The sequence below is a fragment of the Protopterus annectens genome, chromosome 11.part0 (assembly GCF_019279795.1).
Source record: "Protopterus annectens isolate FY-2018-M chromosome 11.part0, PAN1.0, whole genome shotgun sequence".
NCBI lineage: Eukaryota > Metazoa > Chordata > Ceratodontiformes > Protopteridae > Protopterus > Protopterus annectens.
Genome location: NC_056745.1, coordinates 348,253,218 through 348,274,309, shown reverse-complemented (window position 1 = coordinate 348,274,309; position 21,092 = coordinate 348,253,218). Strand labels below are relative to the sequence as shown.

Genomic DNA, 21,092 nt, shown 5'->3' with positions numbered 1-21,092 from the left:
CATGGCATATATACGTGTGAGTGATGGTGCACAGGGCATTGCAGAGCTGATAATACCTGCACAGCAATGTTGTGTCCATGCACAAATTGTGTTCCAGGGTGTAGCCAATCACTGTACAATGACACAGTTGCAAGAAAGCCATGTATACTGCCATTACATTGAGGCGTCTACACTTGCACTGCATGGTCATGTGCAACACATATTCTGCATGCTGACAAGTGTGTGGTGACTGTTTACCTTATGATACTGACACCCACCTTCACCCACAATAGAGTATGTGTTGGATTTTGGTGTGTGTGTGTGTGTGTGTGTATGTGCTGTAATGACGAGTGTATTACTGTTCATGTGTGCATGTGTGCATGTGCACACGTGTGCATGTGCACATGTGTGCATGTGTGCATGTGTGCAAGTGTTCATGTGTAGACTGTAAAGTGTGTTTCCCATCTTCTTCTCACAGGTGCTGAGTTAAGGCATGACACATGACATGGTACATGGAGGAACAGTGTCATCATGTAGCCCCGGCCAGTAAGACCCTGACCTTATCTAGCATCTTACACCCACCAAGTATGATGTCACAGTATACAGACAAGCATATCACGTTTAACACTTGGCTAACAGATTGGTGTCATTCATAGGGGATACAGTGTCTGTCAGCCTGTGATGACATGCTCAACATGCCATGTAGCTTCACTATGGACAGCTTGCACCTGTCACCCTTGGACCTTTGAATGTTGGCTAAGGCTCTTGCTACCACCATAGTGCATTTGTTGAGCAGGGCTCAAAAGACAAACCCACCTACATAGACATTACAGGTTAAATAACACTAAGGGTAATGCTGCTCAACACCAGATGTGTTACCCTCATATTGTGGCCAGTCAGGATTCCCCCTCAGTATGGGGGATAGCAATATATGTGCACTAACAGACACCTAGTTCAGGGTCACATATGCACACCAACACTACCAGGTTATGTTTCATACCGTGCTTTCTGACCACAGGACTTGGAACGGACAACACAACTAGGGGGTGTATCCCTATACATCACAGATACACACACCTCCGGGTTAGTGGCACTGCAGTAAGCATCACAGACCATACATATACAACTACCATTGTTCGAAACTGCCTTTCAGTTTGTTGCCTACTACAGACCACCCTCCCATACTCAGGAACCACACTCGGCTTTCCTGGGAACAGTGGGGGATATGATGGTCTCCACAAACACCATTATTTTGGGTGGCATCAGATACATGAATATTGACTGGGGATACTACTCAAGCCGTAACAACCTCGCCCTACAATCGCTACAATTTGTACATTCATATGCTATGGCACAACCAGTCACCACAGCCACAGGGGGGAATACATATTGGACCTGATCATCACCAACATGGAGACTCTATGTTACACACCAGCAATATACCCCTCATTGGTAAGGTCGGAAAATACATCTATCTCACTGGACATACATATACACTCCACACACCCATCCTGGGTAATCTTGGTAAACTTCTGAAGAGCCAATGTCTCACTTCACCAAAGCAAGGTGGTATCCTTCAGAGAGCTTGAGACAGTGTGAAATACAGCTCTGACTGCTGAATCCTTTACATATACATTCTATGGACTCCTAGTGGACTGCATGGATTGTGCTACCCCAAATAACAACAAGGCTCACTCCCCCAATGGCAGGGAACCTGTCTGGTAGACACCAGCCATTAATGAGCTGTACAGTGTCAGGAGGAAGCTACTACATGATAGAGCACAATCCCAGATGGGGAAAGCATCTGTGATCTGTACTAGCAGACAGCTATGATCAGTCATGTACTTATCTAAGGTCTTCTTCTCACGGACAATTGCACCAGACAAGTAGGACTATCACAAGGCCTTCGTCAGTTAGGTCAGGAACCTGGGTGGACACTCACTGATATGCTGTGAGTTACTGCATACTGACTACACTTACCCTGAACCCACTGGCATAGCCAACATCCTGGCAAACAGGTTCAGTGCAGATGTCTCCCCCCATCCCCCCTAGGGAGCAACTATCCATCCCAACAGAGTGTAACCTCCCTGACACCACACAGTAAAAGGTGAGTGCTGCCCTCCCCAAAGCATATAGTACAGCATCAATGTGACCAGTTGGTGTCCCGGCCTCCATCTTACACGAGCTTCATGACAGACGTAACCCTCACATTACATCACTATGCAATATTGGAGTTACTACAGGATATGTACCCATGGAATGGCATACAGCAACAGTGTTCCCACTCCACATAGTTGGTGCCAGAATGGACCACAGACAATACTGCCCTATAAGCCTAACTATCCTGTTATGCAAAGCTATGGAGTGTATTGTCATGGGACTCTTACGCATAGACATCAGGAAACTACAGACACTGTGTCCTACACATTTCAGCGTTGTTGTGGGAAGATCTTGCCTCTTGAACATGTCTGTATTCTTTTGACAGTTAACAGGTCCATTAACATAGGGATAGTTGTACACGCAGCCTACCTGAAGCTTGCTAAACACTTTCACAAAATAACCCACTGGGCCATTATGTATAGGCTCACCAGCATCGATATGGACACATATCTCACATGGTGGATTGCTGCCTGGATCAGGGATAGCACCCACATGGTCAGAATTGCAGGTGCCATGTCTGACTATGCACCAGTTACACGTGGCATCTCACACGGCTTGGTCCTGGGACCTCTCTTGTTCAGTATATATTTGTCTGACGTACAGGCTACCACAGGGGGAATATGGCTGACCTTGTTCACACTTGACTGCATACTGGGTGCCATGATCACCTCTCCAGCTGCCACATGCATACTCCAACAGGGTCTCACAGAGATGGATGACTGGTGCCTGAGCCATGGCCTACAGCTAAATGCCATTAGTTGCATAGTCATCCCATTTGGGAATAACAACATGACCACACATTAACACATAGGTAGTACTCCATTACATATGGTAGGTGTTGTTAGGTGATTGGGGACATGACTTGTTTGTACTGTCACCTTTGACATTCACGTTGCCACAGTGGTTGGACAGACCTTCTATATAAGCAACCTTATCCCATATGGTTTCACATCTAGATCGAGTGATGTCATTGTGCCCCTATACTAATAACAACCGTGCTTGGTTACAATGCCACCTTTGGGGTGTACCTTACCCAACACCTGCAGCAACTGTACTGACCACAGATACCCATGCAACAGCCACCCCTCAACAATACCCACGAATCACATATCTCACAAAATCAGTGTGCCTCACAGTCACAGCCCTTAAGGCCAAACAGCACACCAAATACGCTTGTTATAGGGAACTCTATTGTCCAGCACACTGACATCCCACTCAACTGACTGAACAAGGAGAAGGTCACTGCAAGCTGCCTGTCAGGTGGCAGGATCCACCACATAATGCAAGTACTCAGGTCACTCCAAAGCAGGTACAAGTATGACTCCGTCAATGTCCATGCAGGTGTGAATGACATGAGACGTACCTCCCTGGACTACAAGAAATGAGACATAGAGCAGCTCTCTGATCATGTAGCCCAGGCTGGTATGACCCTGACATTGGGTAGCATCTTGCCCTCACCAAGAATGATGCCAGAGTATAAAGACAAAATGATCAGTTTCAACAATTGTCTACAGTATTGGTGTCATTCAATGGCGATCCAGTGTCTGTCAACCTGGGATGACATGCCCGACAAGCCACATTGCTTCACTAGGGACGGCTTGCACCTGTCACCCTTAGGCTTTCGTATACTGGCCATGCCGCTTGCCACCCCCATAGTGCATTTTTTAGGTGAGGCTCAAAGGACAAACACACCTCCATAGACAATCCAAGGATACAAAATCTAAAGGTAATGCTACTCAATGCCAGACGTCTAAACCTCAAGATGCACACACTTGAGGCTCTCAGTATGGAGAATATCAATGTCTGTGCAGTAACAGAAACCTGGTTCAAGGTTCCTGAGAGCACCCCAGCACTACCAGGTTATAACTCATACCATGCGTTTCATACAGAAAACTTGGACCAAAGCACAAAAGGAGGGTTAGTATCTATATTCATCAAAGATACCTACCCCTCCAGGTTAGTGGCACTGCACGAAGCATCAGCAACCATCCATGTGCAACTAACAGCGGGCCAAACTGCCTTTCAGTTTGTAGCCTGCTACAGAACACCCTCCCTATTACAGGTACCCCACTTGGCATTCCTGAGAACACTGGAGAATATCAAGGTTTCTTCTAAAACTATGTTATTGGGTGACTTCAACTACCCTAATATTGACTGCAACAACTACTCATGCCCAAACACACTCGCCCAATGGTTCCTTGAAGTTATAAACTATAATGCGATGGAACAACTGGTCACCACTCCCACAAGAGGGAACAACATATTGGACCTGGTCATCACCAACATGGGGACACTATGTTCCACACCACAGGTAAACCCCTCATTGGTAAGATCAGACCATTAACAAATTTCCATGGACATCCATATCCCGTCCCCACCCCCAGCCAAGGAAATCACTGTATAGAATTTCTCAAACGCCAACTTTGCACTTCTCAAGACTGAGGTGGAATCTTTCAAAGCCCACGGGCCAGAGGATAATACAGGCCAATTCGCAGAATCCTTTACAAATGCATTCTATGAACACCTGCAGGAATGCATGGATCATGCTATCCCAAATAAAATAAAGACTCACTCCTCCAAAAACAGGAGACCTGTTTGGTGGACCCCAGCCATAAATAAGCTATACAACAGAAGGAGAAAGCTACTACATGACAGAGCAAAATCCCAAAAATGGAAGGCATCTCTGATCAGTATTAGCAAGAAACTTCGATACCTCATAAAATCATCAAAGGCCAGTTTCCAAAGGGAAATTGCCCTGGACACTAAAGATAATCACAAGTCCTTCTTTAGTTATGTCCATAATATGGGTGGAAACTCCCAGATATGCTCTGAATTGTAGCATAACGGTACAAAATATACCAAAACTACAGACAGCCAACATCCTGGCAGACAGATTTAGCACAAATCTCTCCCCCCCCCTTCACCCACAAAGGAACAAATGCCAGTCCCAACTGAATGTATCCTCCCTGACATCACAGATGCACAGGTGAAAGCTGTCCTCGTCAAAGCAAAAAACACAGCAGCTATGGGACTGGACAGTGTCCCAGGCTGTGTCTTACACAAGCTCCAAGAAGAACCGAACCCTCACATTAAGTCACTGTTCAAACTTAGCCTTACTACAGGATATGTACCCGAGTAATGGCGTACAGCTACAGTGGTTCCACTCCACAAAGGTGGTGCCACAACAGACCCTGGGAACTATCACCCCATAAGCCTGACTAGTCTGGTCTGTACAGCTATGGAGCATATTATCATGGAACTCATAAACAAAGACATTGGGAGCCTCCAGACACTGGACCCTACCCAATTCGGCTTTGTTAAAGGCAGATCTTGCCTCTTAAACCTAGTTGATTTCTTTGAAACAGTTACCAAAGCTATGGATGAGGGCAAGGTAGTCCACACAGCCTACCTGGACCTCGCAAAATTGTTCAACACAATACCCCACTCAGAAATCATACATAAGCATAACAGCTTAAATATCAACCCCTATATCACAAGATGGGTTGCAAACTGGCTCAGGGATAGAACCCACATGGTCAGAATCGCAGGTGCCATGTCTGAATACAAACCAGTTACAAGTGGCATCCCACAGGGCTCAGTTCTGGGACCTCTCTGGTTCAGTATATACTTCTATGAGGTTCAGGCTGTTATGGCTGACAAGATTCACAGATTACTGCAAACTGGGGGCCATAATCGACTCTCCAGCTGACACAAGCATCCTCCAGAAGGGTCTCACAGAGTTGGATGTTTGGTGCCAGAGCCACAAGCTCGAGCTGCATGCTAAAAAGTGCATAGTCATCCCCTTTGTGGAAAACAAGGTGCGCACAAATTACCACATAGGTGGTAATCCATTAAGTACAGAAGTATTTATTTCAGATTTGGGGACCAATGTAGATAGTAATCTCTCCTTTGATAATCACATTGCCAAAGTGGTTACAAAGACCTTCTATATATGCCACCTTATCATGAAAGGGTTCGGATCTACATCAAGAGAGGTCATTGTGCCCCTCTACTCATCAGTCATCAGCCCCATGCTTGAATACAATGGCCCTTTTGGGATGTACCTTACCTGACACCTGCAGCACCTGGAGAGACCCAAAAGTACCTCTCCAAGAGGATCATGGGCTACAAACAGATGTCATATGCAGCTCAACTAAGGAAACTCCAGCTCTACTCAGTTGCTTACTGCCTACTCAGAGGCAATCTATGCCTGACATACAAAGCCATGTCAAAGCCAGCATTAATGGACATGCTCCACCTCAAAAATCCAAGTCCTTTAGAGATACACGCTCCGGGGACTTAAACCTCAGCACAAGAATAAATAGGACATGCTGAAGGGACAGATTCATTTCCCAGAGGCTCCACTCACTCCGGAATAGAATCCCATTTCATATTAGACATAGCCCCTCGCTGACCCTCTTCAAGCCAATTCTGTACACATGGATGGGAAATCGCAAATTCACCCCCTGGGATCTCTTCAGTGTCCCTGCTAGACAGAGGCACAGCAAACTAATCTTAAAGGGTACCTAATTTACAGAGGCACAGTAGACTAATCTAATAGGGAGATGGACACCAAATACACTCTGGCTAGGCTTATAAATGCCCTAGGGCATATAGCCTAGTATCTATCTATAAACCTATGAACCTATAAGTTCTGCACCAAGCAGATGTAGGGACTCACACAGATGACATGCACAGTTCAGATGCAGTAACTCCAGCTCTACTCAGTCGCTTACCACCTACTCAGATATGATGTGTGCCTGTTGTTTGCAGTAATACCCCACCCAGAATTAATGGACATGTTCCATCCACCTCAGGATATCCAACTCCCTTGTAGCTACACACTCCAGGGACATATACCTCAGCAGAGATATTAATAGGATATGCTGGAGGGACAGATTCTTATCCCAGGGCCTCCACTCACTCCAGATTGTGATCACAGTTTCACATAGGCAGAGCCACCCACTAACTGCCTAAAGGGGACATCTTGACAGCTGTATGGGTGATCGTATGTTTGCCCATGGGATATCTTCTGTGTCCATGCTAGACAGAGGCACACTAGCCTAAACGTACATGGGCTATCTTGTGTGACCTACTGTTCACTGGCACAGTGTAGTACTCTGACAGGGCTGCAAAAGCCAAACACACTATGGCTAGGCTTGTACATACCCTAGGGCAGATAGCCTAGTATCGACCTCTGAACCTATGCCTCTGCTCGGGATGCAGAATATTTATTGCTGATACTGTTTGCAGGTCTTTATCGTCTTTGCTTTCCCAGTTTCTATGAACAATTTAGGTATCTGTGGAACATGTTTGATCATGACAGGGTTCCACTATATTATATAAGTGTCTCTTGTCATGTAACTGTGTGCACAGGGTGGATTGCTGAATAGTGAGAGGTTCCTGGGTTAACACATGCAACTGCCAGATATGTGTGGCCCACTGCTGTAGTCAGACATGGCCTAAGTGTGTGAGCATGCCCAGTTCAGGCTTTCCATGTTTTGTTGCCTGACATATGTCTCATTTATTCAAGTGTGTGAGCATGCACAGTGTGACCTTTAAGTATGTTGCGATCTGAAGTCCACTACATTTGTGGATGTGTGTGAACATGACCAATATTAACATTTATACAGTGTGTGTTGGAAGTCAAGTTCTGTTCTTACTGCAGGACTCACCTTTGTGTCATAACTCAACAGGGATTATGCTGTGCCTGCAGGGTTTCCATGAGATACTTTGCATAGATGTATCAACATTCCTTCATACTGGCTGAACAGTGCAAAGCTGTCATGGTTTAGTGGTTCAGTACTTTAACTATGGTGCACAGTATCCTGGGTTCGAGGCCCATCACTGTTTTATATTTCCATACTGAGAAGACCAGACTGCTTAAGGGCCAGTTAAGCAAATATGAGCATGTTGGCTTTTGTTCTGCTATGCCCTACTTAGACCAGGCTTGTCTGACATTGCTGTATATTCCCCAACTTTGCTGGACATTGCCCAATATTACTCAACACTGACCACAGTTGTACTAGTTGGTGTGTGTATTCTGTTTGCATATACTACATGGTGGTAAATGCTGTTTAGCACTATCTTAAATTGCTTGACACATGGCAATCATGCCTCAGGTGGTGCTGCAGGGCTGCCTATGTCGGATGCACATACTACACTCCCTGTACATGTTTGAAGCAGGTAGTGTCAACAGAGGCATCCCTTTTACTATATGTGTGGGTCAGAGAGAAGTATCATTTCCGGGGTTCCTACTGAGCCAGTGTATGTGCTATGCGTTGCCTCTTTGCCAAGGCCAAAGCATACTGGGCATGCCTCCTTCTACCTACTGGGGCAGGCTCAGGTTGTTCCTCCTCCGAGTCACGCTCTGGCTGTGATGAGCTTGGCAATGGTGGAGGGCTGTTTGGGCCAGGCCTATGCTGGTCCTGCTGCAGCTGTTTTCGCAGGATCATATTATGTAGCATAGCACATACCATGACAGTTTGGGTACATGTAGTTGGTGTGTACTGCAAGGCTCCACCAGATGTGTCCAGGCACCAGAACCATGACTTGAGCAGCCCAAACACACGCTCGATTACATTTCGTGTTTGTGCGTGTGCCTCATTATGGCATTCCTGTTCAGGTGTGTGTGCATTTCTGATGAGTATCGTGTCATCAGCCACAGCTCCTGTGCATAGCCAGCATCCCCCACTAGGTGACCATGTGGGATGTCCCCATTGGAAAATGTCTGGTACAGCTGCATCAGATGCCAGATATGGGAATCATGGTAGCTTCCAGGGCAGCCAGCACACACATTCAGTATTATGCCCTGGGCATCACACATGACCTGGCAGTTGATGGAGGGGAAGCCCTTGCGGTTGAAGTAGACCCTACCCTGCTCACCAGCTGGTGCTTTGATGTGTATGTGCGTGCAGTCTATTGCACCCACTACCTCAGGGTATTCCGCTATTTGCTGGAAGAGACGCATATTGCTGGTCAATACCTCACGGGAATTGGGGAAATATACATGATCACCGACATGTGCTGACATGGCATCCAGAAACTGGTGCAGTACCCTGGATGCTGATGCCTGTGATATCCCCATCATATCACCAGTTGGTCTCTGGAAGGTACCTGTTGCTAGTATTCGTAGGCCAACACATACCTTGGTTTCCACTGGAATGGGTTCCCCTCTGTTGGGTCTGTGTGTGAGGCGTGGCCTGCACAGCTCAACAATTTGCTGCATGAGATCTCTGTCCACTCTATAGCGCTCCACTATCTCCAGCTCATCTAGCCTTTGGTAGGTTACCCTGGGCCTGTACACTCTTCTCCGTCTCCTCACTGGGGGTTGGTTGGCAGCATTCCCATTGTCACCACCCTCAGCATGTTGCATATGTCCGTTTATGACAGCAATGGCAGCCCCTAACATTTCTTTGTCTCAGTTAAGCCTTTTCAGTATTCACTTCTCTTAGCTTACTGCAGTGCTGCAGTGTCTCTGAGCAATACATGGTGAAAAGTTGTTTGCAGAGTTTTAAGTGCTGGGCTGGGCTGGTTTACTGCCTGTGTAATTGCCTGATTCTGATTATTTCCACCTGCTAGCTCTGCTGACTCTCTCTGGTTAACTTCCTACTGTTTGTTGTGCTTCCTTTTCTCTTTCCATTTCCTCAGGGGGTCAGCGCCGTGCACACTAGTGCAGACGCGTGTACACATGATAACAAGCTCGCACACAGGCTTAGACGGAGTTACACTAGCTAATTCCTGCTTAAACGCATGCACACCAACGCAAACACGCTCACAATACTGAAAACTGCCTTATACATGCTTACTCCGGCTTAAACGCGCGCACTCACGCTTACACACGTGCACACACTGTCTTACTCGGGTTTACAGGCACACACATGCACGCATATACATTGCAAGCATTTTTACAAGAAACTTTAGTGATACCCACAGTGTGCACCTTCTATTTCTTGACTTTAGCTAGGATACCTGATGACACACCTCTTCCAGTGATGAGCAACTGACAGCTAATACATGCCACTCTGCTCCAATGAGCTTATCTTCTTTCATACATACCCCCTCCTGATGTCACCTATATCCTACTCTGTTACTCCCCTTATCCTAGTCTTACACTCCACTGACTGTGCTCATTTGCTATGTAGACTTGGGATTCACTATCCTTACCCTCATTTGCATAGGATTGCATACTAATGCTTGGTTACATCTCTTAGACTGGGTTCCCCCCTTAGCAACCCCTACCCGGTAGCCATGTTGTCTTCAGCCTGCCATTGCCTTGCAATTTACATTACAAATACCCATAAAATCAACATTTGTGGGTTTTAATTTTTATTTTTCTGTTTTTTTAGAGCGCAGCCCGTTTGTGTGATGCTGCTCTACGCTTAAACATGGAAAATCGGAAAAAATAAATTAATTAATTTTTTTTCATTTTGCATCGGGAAACATTGCCAATGGCTGTATATTTGGCCATTGGCATGCTTCCTCTACTGGATGCAACCATTATTTGGAGCTGTCACGGCTCCATTTTGCTATTTGCAGAATGATACTCAGTTGTCAACTGAGTACATTTCTGCAGATAACACTACTCTTACTCGGACAGGTTTGGGTTTCCTGAATTGCAAATCTGCCTCATTTGTATGCCTTTCAGCTGCAATTGAGGTAATTTGCATGTCCCGGCCCTGTCCGTGTAAGAGCCGTTTTAGGAGCTCTCTTGCACACCCCTACAGGCTGTTCCTGGATCGCTCGTCGGACATGATGGCTGCATGGAGTCTTGCTCTACTCTTAGACTCCGTGCAATCCATCGTGAATCCGGCCCACTATTAAACCTCCAATTAAGCTGACAAGTATAGAAAACTGCTGGAATGGCCACATGTTGATCAGGATTTGACACATGAATGGTTAAGGAGATGTGCCTTTAAACTAAAGAGTAAAGGTTAATAATGGCAGGTGAAGACAGTGGACTGCGCACACACTGGTTTACAAAATCTATATAAAAATGGGATATACATACAAATGTAGGTTAGGTATTAACAGAACTAAAATGGATGAAACTCTGCATACTGAAAGGGACAATAATGTAGCAAGACTCATATTAGGGATTGCACACATAATACAATACATATGTAGCCGAGAGCCACTGGAAACATGAGCCAGAAAGAATTGCTGAAAATGAAGTACTGGCCAAATGGGTTCATCCAGTATCACCCATAAGGAAACAGAAGAAAGAAAAACAGATATTGTAGTCAAAAGAAAACAAAGAGTAAATTAGAGCAATAAAGAATAGACACCCCAATAGTTCCAATAATAGGAGCAACAGGAATAATTAAAAAAAAACAGGTGCATACTTAAATATGCTACCACTACATGAACTACCGAAGGAGGTATTTTTAGGTAAATTGTGGGTGGTGAGAAGAGCACTCTTGGCAACCATAAAAGATTGAAATGATGATTTTATAAACTGTAATTGCACTTGTTCATTAAAAATTGTTTCAATTCCTGTCATAGTGACAAAGACCTTAAATATTTTAGGAAACTAAAATTGAGATTTCCAATAGCCATTGCATATATTCAAGACATTTTAAGAATATACAGAAGTTGCCAGTGCTTGTGAAGAGGCTTGTACTCCCTTTAGGAGGTGACTCTACCCCCTCACACATCTGATTTCTAAATATATTACCTCAGAGGTTGCATCACCATTTTTTGAGTGTTGCAGTGTGAGAGGTAGTTAGTATATTTAGAGATCATCATATTACAGCAGAGTCCTGATATTGATGAGTACAGGGTTCATAGGTTCATAGGTTGGTACTAGGCTATCAGCCCTAGGGCCTATACAAGCCTAGCCATAACAATTCCCTGGCTACTGGGGATGAGAAGTCCCCTAGTAATATCACTGGCAAATGCAAATGAAGTTTGGCAACAAACTAATTTGTCCCGGGACATCTTCATGGGGGGGGGGGGCTAGGCTAAGATTAAGGGGATTTAAGTGGTTGGGGAGGTGAAAGGGTTAAGTGGAGGCAGGGATGTTTGGGAGGAAATGAGATAATGATGGGGTGGGGCTTAAGAGGTTTAGCCTAGTGTAGTTGGGTTAAGCAATCACATTTTGGCGTGAACTTGCTAAGGCAAGTTGTTCTTCCGAGATGACCTTTGGGTGTGTCAGAGTACAGGTAGGCCATGGGACAAGAGTAGTGGGACAGTCATAACAGGTGGGTGGTCTATTTATATATAAAAAGTTTACTTGTGATGAGGAAAGGTGGTTCTATGGGCTTGTTGGTCCTGGGGAGAGGAGGTAATAGTTAATGGGGTAAGGTTATTGGTTTGGATGGTATTTAGGGCAAAAGGTCCAACTGACATTACAAGGCATGTTGTTTGTGAGGGATTATGCTTTCTCTTTGGTTGGTGTCTTAGTGCTCTTCATCTTGGGCTGGTCTCACAGTCTGTTGCATCAGTGACTGTTCGTTTGGTGAGGTGCATAGGTTTGTCTTTAGTTTCTGTTATCCCTGCTGTTTTTTCTCTCTCTCTGTCTCTCTCTCTCTCTCTCTCTCTCTCTCTCTCTCTCTCCAGGCCTTGTTGTCAGTAGGGCAAAACTTTAGTAGGCGAATAGCTTATTTACACCAGAGTTAAGGGGGCTGCGGTAACCATTTTCTGAGGTATTTTCCTCTAGGGAAGCTATGCACGGCTTTTCACTGCATCGAGTGAGTTAAAATAATGGCTCCAACTGCGCATGAGTGGTGTTGCGGTGACCGCTGGTGGAGAGTGGCAGTGGTGGTGGTGCAGCTTTTCTGAAGATGAGGGACATTTGGAGGACAGACTTCGCAGTCCTGGAGGGTCTGGTGGGAAGGCGCCATTCTTTTGTGCTTCACAGATGAAAGGGGTATGCACGTAAAAAAAAAAAAAAAGAGCTGATGTGAGGTGGGATCAGTCTTTGGGTACTGCCTCCATGTCAGCTTGTGTTGGAGTCTTCGGATGGTCGCAGCCTTGTTTTGAATTTTGGGATCGTTGGTGTTGGGGGTCTGGGGCATGCATCCGCCGAGTCATGTCGAGTGTATTGTTGTGGCGGTTCTGTGTTGCGGTGGTCTTGTTTGCTGGATATGTGAAGAAGGGGAAGAGGAGGTTACTGGTCATTAGTGGTGATGTGGGTTTTGATGGAGTTCCCTGGGTTTGGAGGTTTGGTTCCCCCAGTGTACAGCGTGGATGTTGTTTTTCGGGCTCTTTGTCCGAGGAGGTTAATGGTGGTGAGGCGCCTTCTGTTGTGTGGCTTCAGTTGAGCTGTTTGTGGTTTTCACGGGATGGGAGATTGTGTTCCCCGATGTTCATGTGTGATGGGGCAGAAAAAAAAAAAAAAGGAACAGTATATCTAAGCAATGGAAGTTGTGCAGTTGAACAGTGGGGGTCAGCATTATCACATTTGAAGAATACAGAGCTATAAAATGAAATCCCACTTCTTAGTAGAGGGAAACAATGATGACCGATAATACTCAAAGAAAGGAAGGGAAGCTTTTCAAGACCACAAGCTTTCTTAAATAAAAAAAAAGAAAAAAAAAACTGTGGTCCGGGCAGGACCTTGTTCTGGCTGTGTTTGGTGGGAGGCTTTAGGTATTTAATGACTTAAAGGTTCCCAGTACAACAGTGTCATTAGGCGTGATGTGTGTGTTATTGAACTGGGGCAAATCAACAGTATGCAACAAGTGATTGTCAAGGGCATCATTTGTAAACGTTCATGGTAAAGTACAGCTGTTCACTGAAATGAGTCTTTAAGACAAGCTTGCTATATGGAAAGTTAAAGCGGCATAACATTTAATACAGTTTGTCTTATGGCATCTGCTTGCAATATGCTGCTAAAATGGTCTCAGTGTTTTCATTATAAAACACAGTAGATCAGTTAAAAGCTATTCATGCATGTTTTAAAGAGGTCTACAGGTGCTGTGTTTAAAAACATTTGTCAATTTTCATAAACAACTGGTGTCATGTTAAAGAAAAGTCATCATATAAGCAACTGTTTTAAATTGAATGGAAAGTGTGCTGAAGGGTTAAAGGTTTTATTATATTAGAAGGCGGAGTGAATTAAATAAGAATGAGTAATCTTTTCACACTGAACTGCTGCTGTTTGCATCTAGACTTCTTTCTCTGTAATTAATAATAAATGAACTTCACCAAAGAGGAGGTTTAACAGTCAACTATAACTAACTATGCCTGTCAAAAGTTTGGAGGTTTACAAATATAACGCTAGTGAGATAAGAATTTTAATGTTACAGGGTTAGATGGGTTTGTAGAGTTGACAAAAGTACAATGTTGTACAGCCCACAGTAACTTCAGGATGCCAAGATAACCAAAAAAAAAGTTTATTAACTATACAATCACAAAAGCATAAATTCCAGAATTAAATGCTTTCATTCCAAATGTCTTAGAACTTCATCAGATCTAACTAATTAAGACAATTACCCCTTTTACATGCACACCATACCCACTGTCATTTCTTCTTAAACATATAGTAGCCAAAAATCAATGCTTGTCACTATACATAAATTATTGTATAAATTTTGTATTAAACAATTTCATAAATAGGACAAAACATCGCATTAATAAAAGATATGTAAAAAATAAAAAAAATGAACTAATTTAAATTTAAATCTTACTTTTTAAATATAATCATTATAGCTTATTTTGTGATATTTAGTTAGTGAAGAGCTAAAATAAACTGGTTCAAACATGTGACATAGGATCATGTTGGTAGAGTGTGACGTTGCACTTGTGTAGTTTAAGACTTGAGGTGACATATATGAAATATAACACAACATAAAGGCAGGAACCAATGTTTCTTGTATGTAAAATACTGCTTCCATAGTATTTTGGTTAGTGCCTCATTTGGGGGATGGAAGAGATAGGCAGATGGCTTTGCAATATAAGTTAGTGTTGCTTATACAGGGCTCTAACTGATGTGGTCTGGAATCGCAAGGTTTCCCGGGTTGTTTATATTGTTAGGTCCTGTCATGTGTGGAGTTTCGACTAGTAGTTAAATTTACCTGGGGTATTTGATAGGGTCATTGGATGCATAGCTTCAGTTATGGCTGTTTTATCATAGATGGGATTGGTGGTGGTATATTTCTTCTGTGTTGGCAGGATAGGTTGTCCTTGAAGATGCCTTGGAATGTGTGGCATATTTTGGATGTTTTACATGTCTTTTTCTTTCTTGAAGATGGGGTCTTGGAACACTGTGGCTGTAATTTGGAATAGGTGGGTATAAGGTGGAGCTTGCTCGTTACTATTAGAGGGTTTAATTTTGTCCTTTCCTTTGTAGATGGTGGTGTGCCGAGTACCAATTGTGGCGATACTGTGTATTTGCAGATGATGGAAGCAGTGGCGAGTGTGGAGGTTACACAAGGGGAACACAAGTGAGCAACAGTTACTGATGGAAGTAAGTGGATTTCAAAGTTGTTGAGTTTTGGTAGAGGATTTTACACTGCTAGTCAGAAGGACAGGCATTTTCAGTTTTTATATCAGGGTTAATGGGTTGTACAATTTGTTTTATTAATCGTTAGTATGTTAGATTTACATTGAAAAGTTGTTCCTGTTTTTGGGCATTTACGTTCAATAGTAAAAGGGAGCGCGGCCCTTGGCCATAGATAAGGGTTTGATGGGGTGGCAGGGGTGCTGGTCAGTGCCTCCATGTTAAGTAATCATGGTATGTGTGCACATAGAATTTATCATTGTTTCTTTCTTTGCAGATTGCTAGAGTGCAGAAAGCATCATGCGGTGGCTTGAAAAGGGGATTTGAAAGGTGATGTTTTTGAGAGGATGGACATTATTGCAACTTGAACAGGGCACAAGGAGGGTCTGAGTAATCATCTTAGTAAGGTATGTTTGAGCTATGTGTTTAATTACTGGGAGCTGATTATTGAATTGGTATGGGGGCAAGTAAGGAAGAGTTAGGTAAGGGGGCCAAAGGGGGAAAACTGTCGGGGATTGGTTTATGGGGAGTGTGGGGATCCCACGGGATGTGTAGGGTCACGATGTTCATAGGAGTACAGGAACTTATTAGGCTACAGCTCTACGGCTCCTGCATGCCAGTGAAGTTCAATCCTTGCTTTCTTGGAACCTTGGGTGGTTGTATTCACTCATCCAGTTGTTTGAACCATATGTGGGGGAAGGGACAAGGAGGTGTTTGACATAATGCTGGAGTTTATTCATAACGGGTGGCATTTTGGGGTGACAAATTTTGTCTTTTGAGTGGATACTGTTAATGTTAATACTACCAGGTTAATAATACCAGGTTAAGGTTTTACAGAATAGCACAAGGATCACTTCACTGGGGGTTTGGGTGAATGTTGTAGATAAGGTTTTAGGAAAAATGGTAGGTAGGTGGCTGTGTTGGGGTAGTTTTAGAAATGGGGTGTATTGTTACAGGGGAGTTAGAATGTATAAGAAAGCCTGGTTGCAGGATAAGGCAGCTGTAGGTTACTAGTGGCATAGGTAACATAAGGAAAGAGCTTTTTAGGGGAAGGCTAGGGACAAGCAGGGGTTAAGAATGGTTTGGTAATGAGTGAATTGGGGGTGTTTATGGCTTGGCACGTAGAGGATTTCATTTGCTGAGCATAGGTGAGTTTTCAGGAACTAAGTCAAGGGGTGCTGGATTTTGCCATCTAAGGTTAGGACATTAAAGTTTTGGAGTTAGACTATTCCCTACGGTAATTGAGTTATTGCACATATAGAACTGGGTAGTAGGGGGCTAAGGTGATAGCTGCGGTTAGCACATGGGTGTGAGACTTGCTATTAGTTTCACTGGGTGCCGTCTTGAGTTCACAAGGTTATAGTTTGTGGTTTTGTTGTGGTTATAGGCTGTCAATACATTCAGGTTGAGCCATGATTTCAGCTTTGAAGACAGCGGGCTTAAAGGGTATGTGTTCTTTGGTGTGGATGGTCCGGTGTTACAACGGGGTCGCGGTAATCCTACGTTATTTAGTTTCATTGGGGTGTGTTTCAGTAATGCCATGGCAAAGGGGTTTATGACGGGATTCTAAGGTGCTTTACTGATGATGGGTACACCAAATGATGTTTGGCTTGACCCTTCCCTTTATGGGAAGTGTATTGAACAATTTTGGGTAGAAGGGCAGGGGAACAGCCTGGTCAGGCTGGTTGGTGGAGAAGATGGACAGGATTGCCCTCTTCTGTTCCCCCTCTGATGTCTTGAGGTTCATTTCAAGGATCTTGGGAAAGGAAATGAGTACTTGGAGGAAGCTTGCTGACTAGTTAAGCAAGCTGAGGTAAGGATGGTGCTTATTTTGTGGAAGGTAATTCAATGTATGGTGTATGAAGTGAGTTGGGACGCTGCTTCATAAGTAAATTAAGAAAGCAGAGGTATGGACCCTGCTTTTTGGGCAGAGTGAGTAGGCACACTGCCCTGATTAACATTACAATGAATGGTGTATGAAGTGAGATGGGACGCTGCTTCATAAGTAAAGTAAGTGAGTAGAGGTATGGACACTGTTTACTGGGGCAGGGTGAGTAGGTATGCTGCCCTGATTAACATTACAAGGATGTTATGCTGTATTTAGAATCAATTATATCATGAATAGTTGTAATTAATAAAGTTGGTGATCAAAGCTATGTTATGAAATTTAATAAAGGTCGTCAAATGTCATTTGGTGTGATGTGTGTTATTGAAGGGGACCGGGACAAATGAAGTTTGGCAACAAACTAAGTTGTCCCAGGACATCTTCATGGGGGGGGTTAGGTTAAGATTAAGGGGATTTAAGTGGTTGGGGAGGTGAAAGGGTTAAGTGGAGGCAGGGATGTTTGGGAGGAAATGAGATAATGATGGGGTGCGGCTTAAGAGGTTTAGTCTAGTGTAGCTGGGTTAAGCGATCACATTTTGGCATGAATTTGCTACCCACCCACCCTCCCTCTTTTCGTTGGTGTGGAGTAGGGTTATCAGTAGGGGTAGGTGGAGAAGAGGGATAGGCTTGCACTCTTCTGTTCCCCCTCTGATGTCTGGAGGTTCATTTCAAGGATCTGGGGAAAGGAAATGAGTAGTTGGAGGAAGCTTGCTGAATAGATAAGCAAGCTGAGGTAAGGATGGTGCTTATTTGGTGGAAGGTAATTCAATGGATGGTGTATGAGGTGAGTTGGGATGCTGCTTCATAAGTAAATTAAGTGAGCAGAGGTATGGACCCTGCTTGTTGGGCAGGGTGACTAGGTACACTGTCCTGATTAACATTACAATGAATGGTTTATGAAGTGAGATGGGACGCTGCTTCATAAGTAAAGTAAGTGAGTAGAGGTATGGACGCTACTTACTGAGACAGGGTGAGTAGGTATGCTGCCCTGATTAACATTACAAGGATGTTATGCTGTATTTAGAATCAATTATATCATGAATAGTTGTAATTAATAAAGTTGGTGATCCAAGCTATGTTATGGAAATTTAATAAAGGTCGTCAAATGTCATGTGGTGTGATGTTGTTATTGAAGGGGACCGGGAAAATATATTTTCTATTCAACAGGGAAAAATGGATTGGAATTTCTTCCATGTGACTGCTACATGCAGAGAAGTCATCTGCAGTAGATAGACTATGCATAACATTTATTATATAATATAACATGCATAACATAACATGACATAACGTAAAACAGTTTTCTCAACAAACTTAAGACAACTTTGTCCATCTATTTTAGTAAGAAAAGGCAGTTTGGTCCATCTAGTCTCCCCTCAATATGTAATGTGATCTTGTAACTAACACAAAAAGAATGGTAGCATTTCAGTTGTAGAATAGTTCAGGGAATGTTTGCTGCATTGAAAGGTGACCCTTCTCAGAGTATAACAAGGCTGAAGTAGTTAAATTCCATACTTAAACTGGCCTAACAATCTCACGTAATTGTCTGACATTTCTTCAAGCATGTGCACACATTATACAACACACTGCAGCATCATGTAAACCAATATATAAAACTGATTCCAGATAAAACAGGTAACATACATTAGAAGGAAAGAGAGTAACATCAAAGAAATTAGGTAATTGTTTCTTTGATAGGAGACAAGTTAAGAGGAATAAGCAGATGAGTGTATGCAAGATATCAGGAAATACTAAAAGTGGTAAAAATGTCAGTGGCTTTTCAATAAAAATAGGCAACCTGATAACCTCTAAGGCACCTTAGTGAAGTTACATCTATATTAGAATTGCTAATTTTATTTCCTTCTAATCGTACGAGAATCAGATGACTTTCAGTTCTCTGCTTGCGACAAAAAGAATCTCGAGGTACAGAGTCAATATGATTATTATACAGAAAGGCAGTTTGTAGTGTCAAGGGTAGCTGACGAGGTACTTCAGTAAGCTGATTGTTGCTGATGTCTAGGTGTCGCAGACTTGATAAACCTTTAAATGCACTGGCAGCTACTGCAGTTATTTTATTGTTTGAAAAATTTACTTGTTCCAGGTTTATGAGATGTCTTATTGAACCTTTCTTAATATACATGATGCTGTTGCCTTCAAAAAGCATTGTCTTCAGAGACTGTGGTAAGCGCTTTGGAACAGAGGATAAGTTATTGTATCCCAGGTTGATATGCTCAAGTTTGATCATGTAATAAAATGCTTTTTTCCTGATTTTTTCATTAATTATCTTATTGTGGCTGAGATTCAAAACTTGTAGCTCAGCTGTGGTGTCAAAGACATCATCTGGTATGGATGTTATGCGATTCCCTTTTAAATGCAATTCTTTGAGACTCATGGTGATATTTGAAGGCACTGTTTCTAAAAAGTTATAGTTTATATGCATTATCTGTAAGTGTTTCAAGTCCTTAAAAGGGCCTTCTACAACTGATTCATCTGTTATGCTGTTATTGTTCAAACTTATTGATTTTAAACCCACACACTGAGCAAAGGCCAGCTTAGACATATGTGTAATATTGTTGTTATTTAGTCTAAGCTCCTGTAATGTTGGAGGCAAATCTGCAGGGATGCTGGAGAGGTAGTTTTCATCCATGTATAGACGAGTAAGGGTCTGCATACCCTCAAAAGCCCCTTCAACTGCACCATCTGTCAAATTATTGTTGTTTAAGACAAGAAACTCCAAAGAAATGTATTCACTCAATAAGTCCAATTGAATAAAGCTTATTTTGTTGTTCATGAGGAAAAGATATCTGGTATTTAAGGGTATCCCATAGGGAATTTTATTGACACCTTTGTCTGAACACTGGACTACCCTGTAAGAAAAAAAGGACACGTCATCATCATCATCATCATCATGTAACTAAATACTGCTGCCTAGAAGGAATGCTTCTCTGTTAAAACTAAAGGTGGGAAACTATGATCATGTCATGTTTTTGAACATTTTGAAAGAAGTAACTGTTTTTAAATGGAGGTCAACCATTTAGTTTATGCAGCAAAGCACTATATATATATATATATATATATATATATATATATATATATATATATATATATTTTTTTTTTTTTTTTAATTTTAACACTGGCATATTCCATTTTCAATAAATAAAATGCCCATTCCTAGGCATTAATATGACAAAATATAGTACATGAAAATAAATATGAGGCAATACTAGGCAAATAATCAGGACGAACATAAGCTGCCTAGTCATATATTCCTTTAAGTAGACACACTTAAAAGTTTCTGTTATGCTGTTGTTGTCCAAACCTATTACTTTCAAGCAATTAATCGTGCTCACTTCCAAAACTGAGCAGGACTGTACATGACAAATCCTGGTGTCAATTTGTATGTATCCATCCAGTAATCAAGGCTAGCCTTAAAGGTAGTCAAATAAATTGTTTTACCTCTAGTAGTAACTTATTTCACAAGCTGGTAATATTTTGAGCTAGGAACCTAACTCTCCAGCAAGTCCTGTTTATTTGTTTGAGTAAGTTTTGGTTCAAAGTGTGTGTGTATTTGTAGAGCCATTGATTCTGTAAACAAACAGGAGAGAATATAGGACTGGGTCTTTTGTG

At 42.9% G+C, this 21,092-nt stretch overlaps 1 protein-coding gene across 1 annotated transcript; it reads right to left on the bottom strand.

Moving 5' to 3' along the window:
* Window positions 1-19,215: 19,215 nt before the first annotated feature.
* On the bottom strand, window positions 19,216-20,315 carry LOC122814822 (lumican-like). Its single transcript, XM_044087118.1, has one exon. The coding sequence runs from the start codon at window positions 20,254-20,256 to the stop codon at window positions 19,246-19,248; it is 1,011 nt and encodes a 336-aa protein (XP_043943053.1). The 5' UTR covers window positions 20,257-20,315; the 3' UTR covers window positions 19,216-19,245.
* Window positions 20,316-21,092: the final 777 nt, after the last annotated feature.